Source organism: Camelus dromedarius, chromosome 26, assembly GCF_036321535.1.
Source record: "Camelus dromedarius isolate mCamDro1 chromosome 26, mCamDro1.pat, whole genome shotgun sequence".
NCBI classification, from domain to species: domain Eukaryota; kingdom Metazoa; phylum Chordata; class Mammalia; order Artiodactyla; family Camelidae; genus Camelus; species Camelus dromedarius.
The window spans coordinates 13,421,011-13,439,595 of NC_087461.1; the positions used below are offsets into that span (position 1 = coordinate 13,421,011).

The following is an 18,585-nucleotide window of genomic DNA, read 5'->3' on the forward strand; positions in this document are numbered from 1 at the left end:
GGAGGAATAAGTTGCAGGGGAGCTATGTAGCTTCCATAATATACAAGGACAGCAGCTTGTGGGTTACTGAGCTGGGAATAATGTATATTTCAGAGTTTGATATTACTGAGCATTTAAAAATTATAACCATTATTTTTAGAAATAAGGTTGAACTTTTAAATTACCCTTTCCAAGGTTTTCCTAAGAAAAGGTAACAAATTTTAGTTTTTGTGTTAAACTAACAAAATTCTTATACCCCATTTAAAACATCTTTTAAATCAAACTTTATTATTTTAAAAAAAAAGCTTGTATTATACTTGGTTATAAAGACCTAGTCACAAATTTGGGGAAAAATACCGTTTTATTTTTCTTATTCATTATTCCTTTCTCTGTTATGTTTCTTCAGACGAAATACTCCTTACAAAACCCTGGAACCTGTTAAACCTCCAACAGTTCCTAATGACTACATGACAAGTCCTGCTAGGCTTGGAAGTCAGCACAGTCCGGGCAGGACGGCTTCTTTAAATCAGAGACCAAGGACACACAGGTAAATTTTCAGGTTGAGATTTTGAACATCTGAGAATGTGCATTCTTGGCTGGTGAAAAACTCCTATAAAGTTGCTGGTAAAGGTAAAGTGCTGTTTGAATGCTGATATTGAATGTAAAAGTTGAGGGTAATAGTATTGTGTATGTTTCTGTAAATTTGTGTCGTAACTTCTGTTTTTCAGATTTTTTTTAGTATCTACTTATACCACTAGCAGATTGCTTGTATTTCCTTCTTTTTGACAGAAGTACAACTATTTATTTGGATCAAGGCTAAAGAATGTTTTTTAAAACAATCTTTTAGAAAAGATCAAGGTAACCACTCTTAAATTCTCTGGATAAAAGATTAGAGATCAGAAATATACAATGTGATTTAAACTTCAAGAGGCTGGAGGAAAGAAGACTTAGTTTAGATCTGGGGAAGAATTTCTTCAGAGAGTTGACTACTAGAATGTTCTTATATAAATTGTTACCAAAAAAAGTTCTAGAAATCAGCTACCCAGTAGATTTTTTAAAAAACTTGATTATGGAGCATACCATATATTGAGAACAGTGTATACTTTGTTAAGAATAGCAACTTGATGTATTAATACAAATTGAACACGCTTATGTAACCATCACCCAGATCAGAAAATGGAACATTAGCATCCCTTTTCCAATTATTGCCTCTATTCTCCTCCCCCCAAAAGTAGCTACTTTATTTTGGGGTACTTCTATAAAGCCAGACAAATTTACTGTATAGCTTAATCTGTCTTGTTCTTTGATTTTACCTCTCACTTAATAACTTGGGCAAGGAACCTCTCTTCATCTTGACTTTTACATTGGTTTTATTAGAGGTACAACCTGGCAAAGTCATTTTTGGGGATTCAGTTCCATAGCTCTTCGGTGCTAAGTAAATGATGTTTGTTACTGCTACTGTTAGCAATTAGATTGTCATATCGATATCTCCAGTTACTATGAGATCAAAGAGGAAAAAATTGTTTTTTAAAAAAATAATGTCTGTTATTGAATTATTATATCAAACTATGTTTTTCCTCTGTAATGGATGCTGTAATAGTTTAATCATATTCAACAACCAGTTGTTAAGAGTTACTTCGTTAACTACCAGGGATATACCAGTGAAACAGTTCTTTTTTTCAGGAGCTCATTCTGTTAGAACAGGGATCAACAAACTTCTTTATAAAGGGCCAGATTGTCAATATTTTAGGATTTGTGGTCCATATGGTCTTTGCTGCAGTTACTCAGCTCTGTCATTGTAGCATGAGAGCAGCCACCGGGAGCATGTAAGTGAACGAGTGTGGCTGTGTTCCAGTTAGACTTTATATATAGCACTGAAATTTGAATTTCATATAATTTTAATGTATTGTAAAGTATTATTCCTCTTTCGATTTTTTTTTCAACTATTTAAAATGTGAAAAAAAAAATGTTCGTAGCTCACAGGTTATAAAAATCAGACCGTGGGCCGCATTTGGTCCACAGGCTCTTACTTGCCAACCTTCATTAGAAAAAGGCGCATAAGCCAGTAATTGTAGAAGAGCATTAAGTGCAGAAATACTCATCTGTTTACGATGCAGTGATGGCACAAAGCAGAGTGTTGGCCAGCTTGAGAGAGTAGAGAGGCCTTCACATCAAAGCTATTTTTGTTATATAAATCACTTTTCTCCCTTGTATTAGTGTGTGATTATGTAATTATAGAATTATCATATTGGAGAAAAAAATTTATCTGTGCAGTGCATATCTTTGCCCTGTTGGGTTTCTGGGCCTGTTGAGCCAGTGATGTGATTTAAAACATATAATATGGAGCTTAAGGCTGCACGTGTGCACATATGTACATCTGTGTACGTATTCACATGCATGTTCACTTCACTAAAGCTGGTCAGTGCAAAATCATACACCTGCAGGGACAGGAAATCCGTAGGGATTAGAATAGTAGGGAATTGGTTAGAGTTTAACAGTATTGACTGTTCTAGGATGTTCCTTGCCAGAAACTTCATTATTGTCTTTTTTTTTTTTTTGGTCATTTGCTCATTTTTTCCAAAAATTTGTTTTATCACCATTGTTTCAGGTGAGTGGAGGTTTACATACTGATTTCAGACTAAAACTGGTTACCATTTTCATTAACTTCCATTGCATCTTTTGTGGCTTCCCTCACACTATCTTTTAATGTCTACTTCCCCCATTCTCAACTAAGAGTTCTGTGACAATGTAGTTCATACCTGCTTTGTTCACTGCTGTTTCTACTAGGTTTTAAATAAATCTTTGTTGACTCATTGTATTATATTATGATATTGGTCATTCATTTCTCAGTGATCTCTTTTGATAGTTCTGAGTACTGTATGATTATATTGGTTTCCAGTAGATGGAGAAATAGAATGAAACAGAGAGCCACTTCAAGTATTAGGGTTAAACTTTGTATTGAACAGTTTATATATATATGTGTATATGTGTATATATATGTATATGTGTATATCTATCTATCTATCTATCTATCTATCTATCTATATAAAAACACATGCACACACACATATAAAAAGAGTGTTGAGTGGCTTTGAGTTGATTTTGTTGTTTTTTTTTTTTTTTTTGGATAAATCTCTGGAATTGCAGTCTGTTTCACAGTTTTTCCCTTTCCTTTGCAGTGGAAGCAGTGGAGGAAGTGGGAGCCGGGAAAACAGTGGAAGCAGCAGTATTGGCATCCCCATTGCCGTGCCTACACCTTCACCGCCCACTATTGGGCCAGGTATGTTACCTGTAATTCACTTTAATATGTGGTAGTATTTATGAGCTTTATTATGGAAGTCTGAATTAATTTAGTTCTGTTAGATAAAATGATTAGATTTATGTGATTGTTGCTGGAATGAAAATGAATAAATTCAAAAACAGTTTTTGATTAGTTTTCAGTCTATAATTTTATAGCTGTTTCTCCTTACATATAAAATAGCATATTAAATAGCTTTATTGAATAACTTTTTGACAATTTTGCTTTAGAAATACTTGCCTCTGGCACAAGTCAAGAATGATATTTATTATTTCAACAGCAACCAGTATTGTTGATAATTCAACCAAAAGATCAGTGTCTTTAATGTGAGTTAGGTATCGTTGAGCTTTGATGTGGCCTTGTAGGCTAGTTTATCACTCTGGTATTAGCTGGTTCTGTGACTTTACTGTATTTATGTATGATATTCAATACATACTTCAATAAAATGCCATGAATATAAAATGGGATTAAATTAGGAAAAGCTCTTTTATTTTTTAGATTATTTAAAATTTTGAGAAATCATTGCAGAGCATAAAATTGATCTCTTGATTTTTTTAGTAAATGAAAGGAAAACTCTATGGTGTTAAAAATATACATTTAAAAACTAAGTTCGATAATCAAAACATTAGGGAAAAATTCTTAGCTTCTCAAGGATGTTGTTGAGAAAGGAGAAAAAGCTTATAAAAACAGGCATATTTTATAGTTAATGCAAGTGTGAACTCAGTGGCCTTTTTATCTAGTAAAATTCTTACTCGCTTGAATGTGCTTTACATATGGGTGTGTTTCTTTTTTTCTGCTTTCCAAAACAGTGTACTTTCTTACTGTTTCAGAATGGTTAGTTCTCTTTCTTGCACTCTGAGCAGAATTATAAACTATCTTACTAGAAAACGTGTCTGTCCCTCCTCCTCCTGGAGCTGCACCAGCGCCCCCTCTTGCGCCCCTGCTCCCAGTGAGCGCAGGGATAGGTGAGACTGCATAACCAGCAGTGACCTAACTTACTTTGCATAATTCACAATAAACCCCTCTGGTAGATGGCTAGCTTTTAATAGATACTAGGTTGTAGGTGGTAATACAAAGTTTAAAATATTAAATCTAATTTACCACTAATTTCTTCTGGTGAAAGGCCTCTGAAGTTACACAGAAACTTCTCTGCGATGCCAAATGCTTCTGTGCCTAGTTTATAACCAATTTAACATGGTTTGCATTGAAGAAAATTATAGCAGTGATTGTTCAGAAATTTTTTTTTATTAGTAATGCAGTATTTTTTTTTTTTTTAAGTGAAACTTGATTTGGAACTCCCTGGTATATACAACAAAGAAATGGGGGTGAAGTCAGGGGACAGGAGGAAGAAAAATGAAAAGGAAAAGGATGTGTGGTGTGAGGTGCTCTGATCACAGTTGAAAAACGCTGAAATAGCCCAGTACTTACAGTGTCTGAGAATGCCTTGAAACTCTTTTCAATAAAACACATTTAAATTATTCCCAAGTTGGAGGGACTGGATTGAGCATATAAGGAATTCCAAATATAGACGCAGTATAAAACCGTCAGCCTAGAAAAGTACAATTGCGTTTGGGTAGAAATGGATAGGGTTGTTTTGAGTAATGAGAGCTGAGTGTCAGTTTCTGTGAAATACAGCCATCTAGCAACTTCTTTTCAAAACCTGGGCACTGGTACTCAAAGGAGAAGGAGCAAAAGGAGGTAATAAAAAAAAAGACCCTAGTAATAATAGAAATTGTTGGTAGAAAGTCCATGTGAAAAAAAAATGCCCTCAATCTAATAATAATCAGGAAAATGAAAATAAAAACTTTGAGATACTATTTTAAATCTACCAGATAGGTAAAAATGTAGGAGTCTCCTAACACCAAATATTGTTGAAGATGTTCACTAACAGAAAAGTGCATCGCTGCGGGGAATTCATTAGTTGACATACTCACTTTAGAAAATAATATGTTTTACCTAGTCAAGTTGAAACAGGTTTCTAGCTTAGATTTATCAGTTTCATTTCTAGATACTTACTTTAGAGTACCGGTTCTCAAAATATGGTAATGGGTCTCCTGGGGATTGCCAAGATCCTTCCATGGGGTTCTTGAGGTCAGAACTATACCCATAATAATACTAAGACTTATTTGCCCTTTTCATTCTCATTCTAGTAAAAGTACACAGTGGATTTTTCCAGAGGCTACATAACGTATGATAACATCATTTTTGACAGCCAGTGGAATGTGTATTTGTGTATTCATGTGCTTTAAAGATAAATCAGTTTTAATTTTTAGTATGGTAGTTACCTCACTATAACCCACCTCAAAGAGCTTTTTGAGGTTCTCTAACTTTAGAGTGGACCCTAAGACCATGGATTTTAAAAACCACTGTTCTAGAGTAGTGGTTTTTGTAGAATGATTTTCTAGACTGATAGCATCATCATGGGGAAACTAGTTGGGAATGTAAATTCTCAGGTCCCATTCCAGACCTCCTCATTCATAACTCTTGAGACTGGAGCCCTGCAATCTGTTATAACAAGCCCTCAGGATGAAATCCTCATCAGTGCTGACATTTGAGAATCACTGTTCTAAAGAAACTTAGGCACTATATTTAGGGATGTTCATAGTAGTGGTAATAATACTAGCAAAAGTCTGCATGCAACCCAGGATGCAACAGTAGAATGGATAAATAATTATAGCATGGTCACATGCAAAGAAAGCAATAAAAATGATACATTGATATACTTACCAACATGGATGAATCTTAAAAAATATCAAAGGAAAACAGCAATCCAACAGAATACATAATCATTCTATTATGAAAATTTATAAATTTACAAAATCTCTATGTATTGTTTGAGGTTATAAGTATCTGTGATTTAAAAAAAAACTATATGTAGTGAAGAAAGGGAACATTTAACACATATCTTTTAGAGTTTAGGATCCAGAAGGGGCAAATAGGACGCTTCAGTGATACTGGTAATATTCTGTTTCTTGGAGCTGGGTATTTATCTAATTTTTCCTTTAATTTATATTTATATTTATATTTATATATATATATATATATATCTTTATATATATAGTATTTATGAAAAAATACATATAACCATTATAAATATAGACTATATTAGTATGTATAACTGTATATATTATATGTATTATTTATATATCATATATAATTATGTATCAATCACATACCCTTTGGTATTATGATTTATTTCATAATAAGATATTAAGTTCTAAAACAGGCATAGTTTAGAACTACTGTAAATAGTTTGGTTTTGGTTTTAAATCACCAATAAAAGTAACTTGGATTTTATAGACTTTTTATACAAGTCAAAGAAATACAAAAAACATTTTACTGAGATTTCTGTTAAAAATGGTTAAAGGGTCACTTCTTAGCTCTTTGGAAATCTTAGTTGTTCAAAATTACTCATTCATGAAGGAATTTGAATAGAGTATTTAAAAGTATGTTTCTGTTTAGAAAATGAGCATGTAGATGATTTAAATAGTGACTACCTATGCTTGGGAGCTCCAAAATGTTAAATATTGGCACTTCTTTTCATGAACAACCTCTGCTGTATTTTTTCTAATAACTTGCATGACTTCCAGGAGAAGTTAAATTAGACAGTTGAATGAAAAGAAACTAGGATGCTGTTTTTTTATGTACTGTCATGGTTAGATGTTAAGGATGATAATGTGAATCTTGAGTTACCTTTGGAAGGTATAGTTAACTTGAGAGGCTTTGAACTTTTTATTAACCTTTTAAATTTTAAACTTTTGAAATGTTGGTAAAGATGACATTGAATAAAATTTTAAGTATTATTAATACTTTAGATAGTTTAGATATGCATGATAATTTTTAAAAAGATTGCTTTGGGTGTGGTATGAAAAAAAAGCCCTCCAAGTATGGATAAGGACAATGGATTTTCTGCACAAAGCTGCCTAAAATGTCCATGTTTTTCAGAGTCTAAATTTTTTTTCTCTGTTTTATCAGTTACAGAAAGTTAAGTGATATGGAAAAATGTGTTATTTTGAAAAATTTTGAGATAAATAGCAAATCTGACATTATATAATATGTAAGTGCTTTGAAACTCGAAATTATACTTCTCTTGAAAATGATTTTAATATGTATTGATACTAACTGCTATCACATTAAATGTTCAAATAAATACAGTAGTACATGTGAAAAATATACTTAACTATTTAAATCTTATAATTTAAGCCAGGTTTGGCTGGATAGATTCTTATACTGTGCTTCTGAAGATTTGGCAATAGAAAGGAAGAAGTTTATAAGCCAGATTAATACATTCATATCTGATAACTAAATGCTTTCCACCTCAGACTTATCTTTTGGTACTTACTTTGCTGGGGCTGGGGAGACACAGTTAACATATAAAAGCTGTGTGTTCTAAAATGGTACAGAAAAAAATTTATACACAGTATTAGCAAAATACCACTTGGGATTATGGTAAATTAAAAGGCTTAAAAATGTTACTTACTTTTGCAGCTTTCCACACAGTATCTGTTTTTCCTTCTTTTTTGTAACTTCAGAAATAGAGCTATCTATGTTTTATCTTTATCTTTATTTTTCTCTTTATTTCGTGCTGTGGGTTTTAAAAAAAGTCATAAATATTTCTTACCGAGAGCCCCCCTTCTCTTTGTCCTGCCATCGGAGGTGATGTGCAATGCTCAAGTTCTCTGTCGGTTGCCTTTGACTGATGCTTTTCAGCAGCCCCGGGCTCAGCTCCTGGCTCCCAGTATGGCACAATGACCAGGCAGATTTCTCGACACAACTCTACCACTTCCTCGACATCTTCTGGTGGATACAGACGGACTCCCTCTGTGACTGCTCAGTTTTCTGCTCAGCCTCATGTTAATGGAGGTCCACTTTATTCTCAGAATTCAAGTAAGCTTGTGCTTTGCAGGTGCACCGCAGCGGTGGAGCTCCCTTTGAAGGAAATTATTTGAAATTGTTATTTTTACCAGTGATAGACAACAATTGAAACCATGCTATTTCATACTCATTTTTGTTTTATAAGAAGTTAGACCTTGAATGGTACCATTTTAAGAATAATTGCTTTTATCACTTTCAAAAGACTTACTGAGTATACTTGTATACGAAAATTTAACTGATGAAATTTTTATTACTGTAAATAGAGCTCGAGAAGAAAAACACTGAAATTAATTAAGCTGAATTTATTTTTATTGCATGTTTAATACAATTCAATAACAGTAAAGTTAAAAAACATTGGGACAGTTTTTCTTTACAATAATAGAACAAAATTGCTGGCTATCACTTTTAAGCTTGTTAACCTATACTGAAATGAGTTCAAAACCATCAAGAAACATTTGTGATGCTTGCTTATTTTGTCTCTAATAATTATAACAGTGGGGAGGACTTTCTTTTGATTTCTTTCTGTTCACCTCAAATTGCACATCTCAACACTAACTGCAATCAATGTTTAAAGGCTGATAAGATTAGAATATAGCTTTGGCATGTAATGTCAGAAAGTTCAAATTGCTCAGGGTAGTCACTAATTTCACTTTCCATATCCAGATGCTCACGCCAACAAGGAGAAATCTGAAATGAGCCGATTGTTCAGTATCTGTTACTGGCTTGAAGTGGTGATCACGGGGCATAGTCTGAAACTCACTTTCCCACGTGGCTTTTTGTAGCTGGCTGCTTTCTAGAGCTGTGTGCTGTGTTGTATTATTTTACCTAAAAAACACTGAATACCCCACATTTACATAGAAAGTTGGTTTTAAGTTCCTTTTATTTATGATGTGTGTTCTGAACAAGTATTTTAAAGTAGAGCTGGGGGCAAGTTCTCTTATTTATTTTTTGGTTAAATTTTACAGTGAAAGATTAATTGTGTCATAAGCGAAAAACTGCTAAGAATTGAAAACCATTTTAGCAGAAATGTCACAATCACAGATAATCCCCAAATTTATACAATCCTTTTCCAGACTAAAATTTTCATCTAAGCTACTAAGAAACTTCTCCAGTTAGAATTTTACCTCACATTTCCCCTGGTCTCCTTTTGGGAATGAAAAGTAGCTGGCGGCTGAATATTCCACAGATAATCTGATTATTAGGCTCACTAGTTTCATGAACTATATATTATTTTCATTTTATACTGCGTTTTTAGGTCCCATCTTTACTTCATGTTCATTATTTTTCTTTTCATCACTTAGACATTTAGTTTACTCCACAACAAGGCTTTTTGGTGACTCTGCACCTAACACATGTCTGTGTAGTAGTGTTTAAACAGTACTTGGTGGGTCACTTATCCTCAAACGACATTTTCATCACTGAATGTCTGTATTTTTTTGGATATTGTGAAGCAAATTTGGCCTCAACTTTTAAATAAATTATTATGTGTTGTCAAATTAATTATCCTTCAACCTGAGTTACTGTCGGTGTTGTAGTAGTAGTATGTAAGTGTTCTTAGTGTTGTGATGTGCATATATCCCTCTGTCTGAATGTGGTGATAACGATTAGTATTGTCACAGCATTGCCTTTCTTTTTGTTTATGTACTAACCAGCATGGCTAGTTACTAAGGGTTGTTTCTAAAATAAATTTTTTAAGTTTGTGGGTTTTTTTTTCTTTTTAAGTTACAAAGCTGTAATGTTTTATTTATTAAAAGTGTCATATATATGTGTATATATATGTGCATATATATATATACACACACATACTTGTTTGAGTATATACATCCTTGTATATACTTCTGTATATAGAGTATCAGAATGAACCAGGACCAGTTTCATAGTGAACTGAATGTTATTTTTAGTCATACAATGAATATTAATGCACATATATTGCTTTAAGTTGTTGCTTATTTGAATACTGAACCTCTTTCAAATTTTTATGCTTAAGCAAACAGAATTTGTAGATTGGATTAATTGGAACAATCTTTCAATTAAATGATTCTTGGGAATCAGTAAATTGTTTTTCCCTGGTAACTTAATATCACTTCTTGGTGACTACCAGTAAACTGAATTTTGTGGCTCAGTCGTGTTGACTTTTTCTGAGCAATCTTTGGCCATTACTGTCTTGTTAAAATAAGACAGGGTGGTAAACGTATGAATTGACTTCTAGATAGTTAGAATTTTTAATACATTTTCTGCCCACATGAGCAGTTGGTGTCAATTTCCTATAAATTATGTGTTCTCCAGAAAGAAGTTGGAGTGTTTCCAGCTACCCAGTGATCTTTAGAAGTTACTTTAATGCAAATAATTGCATATTTTAACTTATTGTTAGATCAGGGTTTTTATTTTTCAGAATAGTGATGAAAAGGAAGAAGTCACTTTTGAAATATCCCATGAAATTCAGTGAATAATTAACTTGGTAAATGGGGCACTCTTATTCCCTAGTAGATTTAAGAGTGATGCCTTTAAAAATAAAACTGTCAACTTAAAAAATAAAAATAACTTTGTTTTACAAACAAGAATTTTTCCTAGAGAGCTGTGTGTAGATTTAGATATATAATAAGAACTGTTTTTAAAGGAACCCTGTAATTAATGCATTTATTTATACATGGAATAAACAGCTATTCCATAACATTTGTTTATTTGAGTTCTAGTTTACAACATTACCCTAAAGCTAGGCATACCTGTTAAGTTAGAGAGATGAGGTGAAGACACAATATTCTGGAAACCTTTATTGGTATTTCATTGTTACCCGTTTTTAAAAAATCTTTCCTTAGAATTCAAAAATTTCATTGTATGAAAGTGAAGGTGATGGTACATTTAAATCTTCCCCCAAACAATATGGCATTAGGATTAAAAGAAATGTATTTGTTTTTTAAAAAAATTAGTCTATTGGCTAAGAACAACTCAGCTTTAGGTTTGCTCGTGGGAAATGAACTTGGAGAAGGTTCTGCAGGTTTTTGTTTTGTTTTTTGTTTTGTTTTGTTTCATTTGCAAACTGTTCTTTGCATACTTATGTTTGTGGTCCTTTGTAACTGACTTCTGCTTTTTGTTTGTTCCTTTTCTTTCCTTTGTCTGTTTTACTTCCCCCACACTGTGTTGTTGCTACCAGTTTCTATTGCTCCACCCCCTCCCCCTATGCCTCAGTTGACTCCACAGATACCTCTCACAGGCTTCGTGGCCAGGGTGCAGGAAAACAGTAAGTTTGGAAAAACCAAGCTATCAAAGAGTAGAGGCTGTCTCCTTATAGCATGCATGGCTGATGAGTCATCATTTTCCTTTTATTGAGAAGCTAATCTTACCTTGAAAATTGGTGCAGATATGTTACTGAAACTGAAGAGCACGATCTTCAGTTTTTCCCCTTGTGTGCATGATTACTGACCCATATAAATTTCAAAACTGCAACTTTCTTATGTATTTACATGCTCTAAAACATGAACTCTGATCTTTGGAATCTTAAGGAAAGCCCAGTCAAACCCCATAATTCAAATTGTGTGGAAACTACTAGCTTTCAATAGTTATTAGGGAAACTCATTTTCTTTTGCTGGCAAATTCATCCAGGTGTATAGTTACACTGTAAGATTAAATTTATTATGTGGTTGGGATGGGTTGTTTTGTTTTGTTTTTTGTTTTTTTGTTTTTCTCCTTTAGTTAAAAAAACTTTTGAAGAAAGCTTTGTAGCCTCAGATTTTTATCCATAAGTAATTTTGAACCTGTAGAAAGATTTGTTGTTAGGATAAAAATGAATCTGCAGGAATAAGCAGATTCAATCCAGGCTGTCCGCATGAGAGTGATAATCAGTGTAGAGCCTTCTTTGTGTTTTGGCTACGTGCGGACCCACGAGGATTATTTCTGAACTCGCAAATCTGGCAACTTTTTAGGTCTTCTCTGAAGGAAGGTCAGGTTTCATGATTTTTGGAAATTCTTTTCAATACAAGGACTTAATTAGGCTAGAGTAGTTTTTATATTACTACCTGATTACTTTGAAGTTCTGGAAGATATATAGTCCTAAGTACATAATCATAGTGAATGTTACTTGGCAAAATGAAAACCGCCCCTATTACTGAATTGTATTATGCTGAAATAGCTGTTGAGGTTGAAAAGGGAAGGTGGTCTGGTACTAATTTACCTCATTTGGGATCATCACCATGCAGACACACTTCAGAATGGTTTGAACAGATGGGTAACTCACTTGACCAGCCCATCTCCCGGGAGAAAACATTGTGGCACATCCCATCGTGCAGCTCTTGCTGTCTTTGTTGGGTTCCTCCCCACGTGTCCTCCCTTCCTCTAGTCAAGTATCTGTTCATTCAGTACTGCGTCCTGGGCTCTGGGAGGAATATACACATTGGCTAAGACAGAATTCCTACCTCTCAGAAATGTGTGATTTAATGGGCTTTTTATAAAACATTTAGTTTCAGAGTGTTGAAATTTCTAAGCGTAAACCAACTTCATTGCTGACATTTGTTTTAGAAACACTAACGTGTTTAAACATGTGAATTAAGGTAAATTGCTGGTCCCTAATGGTCTAAGAGCTTAAAAATTTAGTCTGCAAAAATTTAAAAACTAAGCCAGTTCAGCCTTCGATCTGCCTTACAGCCAAGATTTTTTTTTAAATTTTTTCTTTTATAGCCAAGAATTTTTAGGAAATATTTTTAAATAGCCGTAATAAACATCCATTTGGTGTGCCCAAAGCTCATTGATTAGCTTTTTGGTAACTCCTTTTTAAATAGAAATTCAGTGTTAGTGTACATTATTCTAGGCATGTGTGGTCTTTGCTAAAGAGACCCATAGTACTGTTTTAGTACATATTTCATATGTTCTTTCCCCCAGACATGAACTTGAGTCAGTTTTCCTCCGTGTGCTCCAGAATGCCCAGCTTTGGCATCTGTTTTCTTTGAAAGCATGTTAGGAAGATTTTTGACAAACTGCGTTATCGATTTCTTAAATGTTTTATGAATTACAAATTTTCTGTGTTCTCTTAAACATTCACTGTCTTCTGGCACTCAAATTGGTGATAATGCATGTAGCAATTAACCCTATTAATAAATGTGTTTCAGTTTAAGACATGCGCCTCTAAAAAAGCAGTATGTTTACATCTGTTTACGATTAACATCAGAAGAGCGTTTTTAAACTAATTATGCATGGTGCTAGACAGAGTATTATGCACGGAGAATTACATTGACCAGACTTGCCCCTGTGTATATAATTTGAAGACAAGCCAATGTAGATTACCAGTAGCTAGACATAAAGACAATTGAGTGAAAACACTATAAACTAGTACGTTATGTATAAATCAAGAGTAAACGTGTACTTTAGGAATTCAGGTAAACGTGTATAATCTATATATTAAGCCATGAGGGATATGAGCTGTGGCTCTTTGATGTCAGAGTGGATTCATACCCATTTTCTTCTCTCAGTAACACTAGGAAGCTTCATGGAGGAAGAGATGGGCAAAAATAAAATGGGTCCAAGCATTTGATGGAAGAAGAAATTGTACACCAGTTTGAGAGCTATGAGAATGAGCATCAGCACAAAGGATTTTTTTCTCCTACTAGGCTTTTTCATCCCTCAACAGGATAAAATAGAAATTACAGAATTAAAGTGGTTCTCAAGCAGAGCTGTTAATCTGCATATGTTTTAAACCTAGATTCCTTGATTATATTCTCAGTACATTATTCGAAATAGGGTGTAGAAAACATTAAAACTTATATTACAAATAGATTATGACCATTTTCTTTATTCACGTAAATAGCCCCAGGAATTGGCATGAGTTAGTATGTTGGTGTTCTGATTTCTCCCCTACAGATACTATATAATTTCTATATCAATTTGTATCAAAGCATTTTCATATGTCTAACTTTTAAAGAAATTTGTGGATCAAAAATGTAAGTTAAGAGTTAGTTGTGTTCCATTTTGAATTCCTTAACACTGGGAGCTTTTGTGACCTGGTGTCATAATAGTTCACTGAGCACAGTTCTAGCCTGGCATTTTCCCATTTCACTGTTTACACCTTGGATTATTTAAATCACACACATGCACATACCACAACCATCTAGAATTTGAGGTATGAGTTGTTTTTATTGTTTTGCATGATATAAGTTCCTTTCTGGTTGTTTTTCTTTTTTTTATTACATCTTCCTGCAGTACTTTATTTTTAAAATCTTTGTTGTGGATGTATTCTTAGAAGATTGGATCTTTAAGGATCTACTTTCTCCCTCAGCCATTCTTAGTTTCACCAGCAATAATGTAAAAATCTTAGCTTGCTTTCTATGTTTAACAAGTTGATTATGAATACAAACATTTTAAAAAATAACGAAATTTTCTACTAGCTTGGAATTACTTAATTTTTAATTTCATTTTCTCTTGTTAAAATTTAAATAAAAGAATAGAAAATGTACACACAGAAGCAGACCTAATACCACCAGCTCTTTTTTTTCCTCCAATAAAGCAAACAGAAATAAATACACATCCACCCACTGGAGACGTATTTCTGTGGAACTAAAGATAACTAAAAGCCAAAATCAGTAACATGATTGTGCACAGTAAATGGATATCAGACCATTAAAGTAGCATTATTCATAGTGTTTACTGTAGTCCAAGTGACGAAGGTGCCAAAAGGCAGGCTAACTAGAGTGACATTTGTTCTGACCTGACCCTTGGAGTGAGGGAACTTCCTTACTCCTATAATTCTTATAAAAAGAGACATTGTTTCCTAACCTCTTGCATTCATTAATTTGTAGCACTTCCTAATACCCTTATTTTTTAGCTCATTTTATTATTGCAAAAGTATTCTTAAGAATAGTAGAAGCTTTAACACACCGAGCTTTTATTTCTAATCACTGCATGTTTTATTATAGTGCATGCCGTATATGATGAATTAGAGCTTTCTTAAACTCTGTTAACTGGTGAATTTCCACGGAGTGTAATTTCTGATTTAAATTAATTCTCTGAACTCTTTAGTTGCTGATAGTCCAACTCCACCACCACCACCTCCACCAGATGACATCCCCATGTTTGATGACTCTCCCCCTCCGCCGCCGCCGCCTCCAGTGGATTATGAAGATGAGGAGGCTGCCGTGGTCCAGTATAATGACCCATATGCAGACGGGGATCCTGCTTGGGCCCCTAAGAATTATATTGAGAAAGGTAAGGCACTGTCATCCCTGAATTGCTGTAAAGGGAAGGAACTAAGTATAGTGTGTAAGAGCCATAAAGAACAGCTAGCCCGGTGCTTCTCCTCCTTTTGAATAAGCTTATCAGCCACAGTGATTTTAGCTAAACTTTATTTCCTGTACATTCCCAATATAAAGGGAGAATTCTTTCTTAATATTTTTTTTTCCAATTAAAAAAATAATGTTAGATGTCCTTTTTTAAATGACATACGCTTCCAGCTGGAGATGAATTTGCCTGTCCTGCATTTTATAGATGAAACAACTAAGGCACAAAGATGGAGTTCAGTGATTTTCTTCGTTCATCTACTTAGATTTATATGAACTTTATATATATGTATATATATATATGATATTTAAAAGAGTTTGTAAGCTTTTATAATAAAAATAGAACACTTTCACATCTAGATACTGGAAAAGATGTTGGTACTCTCCATAAGAAAAAGCCTCAATTAAGGTTTGCAATTAGTTAATCTTGTAAAAAGAGAAGACAGTTGCTAGAATTCGTCTCATGAAATTACGTGTAACTCATGTCCAGATTTACCTACATTACTTGAAATTCACCGTAATAATTAAGAAATAGTGGGTAGAAAAGAAACAAATCCTATTTTTAAGAGGGTTTGTTTTTCATCAACTCTGTGCTATTTTAAAATCTGTATTTGTAGAGTTTTGAAAAATGCTTGTAATTTAGTTGATCACATTTGATTGCCTTTAAATGTATTCCCTTCCATTGGCTTCACTGGATTAACTGACTTGAAGCAAATAACTGTAGCCTTGAAACCTGAGGCGCTCCTACCTGCCCAAGGTTTGAATATGTGGTTGAAAGTCAATGTGCTGTTTGTTTAATATTTTTAAACAGTCAATATTCTATGTATTGTTTAGGAAGTCTTGAGTATTCTAAACATATTCCACATATTTAGATTCTCATGTACCTTGGGATAGAGATATGTTGTGGTTATTTTGAGGGTGATACACTTGAGTAGTCTTGAATTGTGTTTTTACCCTTACTTTCTGGCTTGGAAAAACAAATTTAAGTAACTATGAAAATGGGACAGTTATATTTATATAACTTAACAAATCTGGAATGATACAAAGGTTAATATACTTGGTAACAGAGCAGGATTTAAAAATCTCTTCACAAATTGAAATAATGAGTCTTAAACGAGGAATCATCACATATTTTTTGTAAAAGACCAGATAATATTTTAAATATTTTTTTGAAGTTAGAAATTGAGGTATAATGACATAACATATTAGTTTCAGGTGTACAACATAATAATTTGATTTTGTGTATACTGCAAAAGGAAATGCTTTAAACTTTGCCTACCATACATTCTTGTCACAGCTACTCAGCTCCACTGCTGTAGCACAAACACAAGCATAGACAATACACAAGGGAATGGATGTGGCTGTGAACCCATAAAATTTTATCGACAAAAAGGCATTGGCTTGGTTTTGGCCTTGGATCATTGTTTGCCGACTCCTAGTCTAAATCAGAAAGTTGATATTTGGTAGGATTATATTTGAAGCCTTCAGTGGTCACCTTTATAAATTACAAGATGATTAAAACCTGGTTTAATACTTGGATTTCAGTTGAATATATTAAACAGTATGACATGACTGCTCCAAAAGCCAGATTCTTAGGGTCTGTCAGCTGAACTTTAACCTGATGTGTACAAATCTGATCATATTCATTTCTATTAGAGTACCACATTTTAAGATCTTGCAAACAAAAATGTCTTCAGAGGAGAATATTTAGAAAGCTGAAATATCTAGAAAGTGCATCTATAAAGAGAAACAGTTGAAAGCATTGTTTCTAAGCTGAGGAAAAGAAGATTTCAGAGGGGCTAGATAGTTGTTTTCAAATTTGTATCATGTAGATACACAGAGATTAGAATATTAGGTTTTGGTTCCAAAAGAGCCCTCCAGCACATACAGAAAGGAGTGTTTAGATCTTTACGTGGATTAAGATTCTGGAGAGTAGAATGGACACTGAATTTTTAATGGTTACTCAGTAGTGAGAGTTGTTACGAGAATATAGACATTGGGGGAGGGGAGGTTAGGTGTGACTAGATTTCATTACACAGGGGACTTGGAAAACAGAAACATAATTCATTGGGCTCAGTTTTTTTTAATCAGCTCTTTGTGTAAGTGGAACTAAGAACATGAGGAAATAAAATTTTCATTCTGCTGAATGATTTAAGGATATCAGGCGTTGTCATGACCAGTTTAAGTCATCTATACCACTCAAGATGTGATTCCTAATACACAGACAACAATTACCAAAGTTAAAGAATGATTATTAATATTTGGCAAATCAATAGTTAATTGAACTTTTTATTATTACACAATTTTTTCTTTTAACTAAGGGTTTATCTCTAGCAATCACTCAGTTTTCTTGGGTGGTTATTTGGCCAAAAATACCAGGATAATAATTTAATGTTATTTATCCTTTATGTTTTGGGGTTTTTGAAACTGGATATATTAATTAGCTTGTAATCACAATACTATGATTCTGCTTCAGGATTAAAACGGAGGGGAATGGACTTGTTGAGTTTACTTAATGTACTATTTTGTGAGGGGGAAAAGATTGCCTATTTTAATTTAGCAAATGATGCTGTGCAGAAGTACCTCAGGTCTCTTCCTTATTATAATTCACTGATTCAGAATAATTCTAGGGAGAAGCCGTCTTTCTTAAGGGAAAGATAAGTTCCAGAATATCTTAAATGTCTTAAAAACTCTATTTTAAGAAAAAGACTATATGAGGTAAAGTAATGAAAAAAATATATTTTATACCACTTCACATATACTGGAAAATTACATGTAATTTCAGAATTATTGTTATAAAGGCAGAGGGAAGGAATAATTAAATTCATAAACCAATAGTTTGGAAGGCTAGTAATTTTTTGATGCCTTTCCACGACTGTTGGCAAAGGAAGTGGATATTTTGAACTCAAAATAATCACAGATACCATGGAATTGCAAAACCGTTCTCTAAATCTTAGTGAGTCTTCACTCACCTACTTCCCCTTTTAAAAAAAATTTCTGTTGACCTTTACGGTGTATTTTAAAAAAAAAGTCTGGGTAAAGCCCATAAATTACATGAGTATTTTCCTGGGATGAGTACGATGAGATTGGCCTCTCAGTGTAGGGTGTATTTTCAAATTAGGGAACTTGAGTTGTTACCTGATTGGCTGTACAGCTTCGCTCACTAGTTATTTT

General features: G+C 33.6%; 1 protein-coding gene across 12 annotated transcripts in view; it reads left to right on the forward strand.

Annotated features, from left to right (window-relative positions):
• Nucleotides 1-18,585, forward strand: part of ABI1 (abl interactor 1) — a 101,083-nt gene that overhangs the window by 80,193 nt on the left and 2,305 nt on the right. For 2 of the 12 annotated variants that reach the window (XM_010995670.3, XM_010995672.3), the window contains 5 exons: nucleotides 386-526; nucleotides 3,159-3,259; nucleotides 7,991-8,164; nucleotides 11,304-11,390; nucleotides 15,155-15,340. In XM_010995670.3, the coding sequence (XP_010993972.1) occupies nucleotides 386-526; nucleotides 3,159-3,259; nucleotides 7,991-8,164; nucleotides 11,304-11,390; nucleotides 15,155-15,340 (689 nt within the window). Of the gene's footprint in view, nucleotides 1-385; nucleotides 527-3,158; nucleotides 3,260-4,161; nucleotides 4,243-7,987; nucleotides 8,165-11,303; nucleotides 11,391-15,154; nucleotides 15,341-18,585 lie in introns of all 12 variants that reach the window. The other 10 variants (XM_010995669.3, XM_010995671.3, XM_010995675.3 and 7 more) reach the window with 6 other exon arrangements.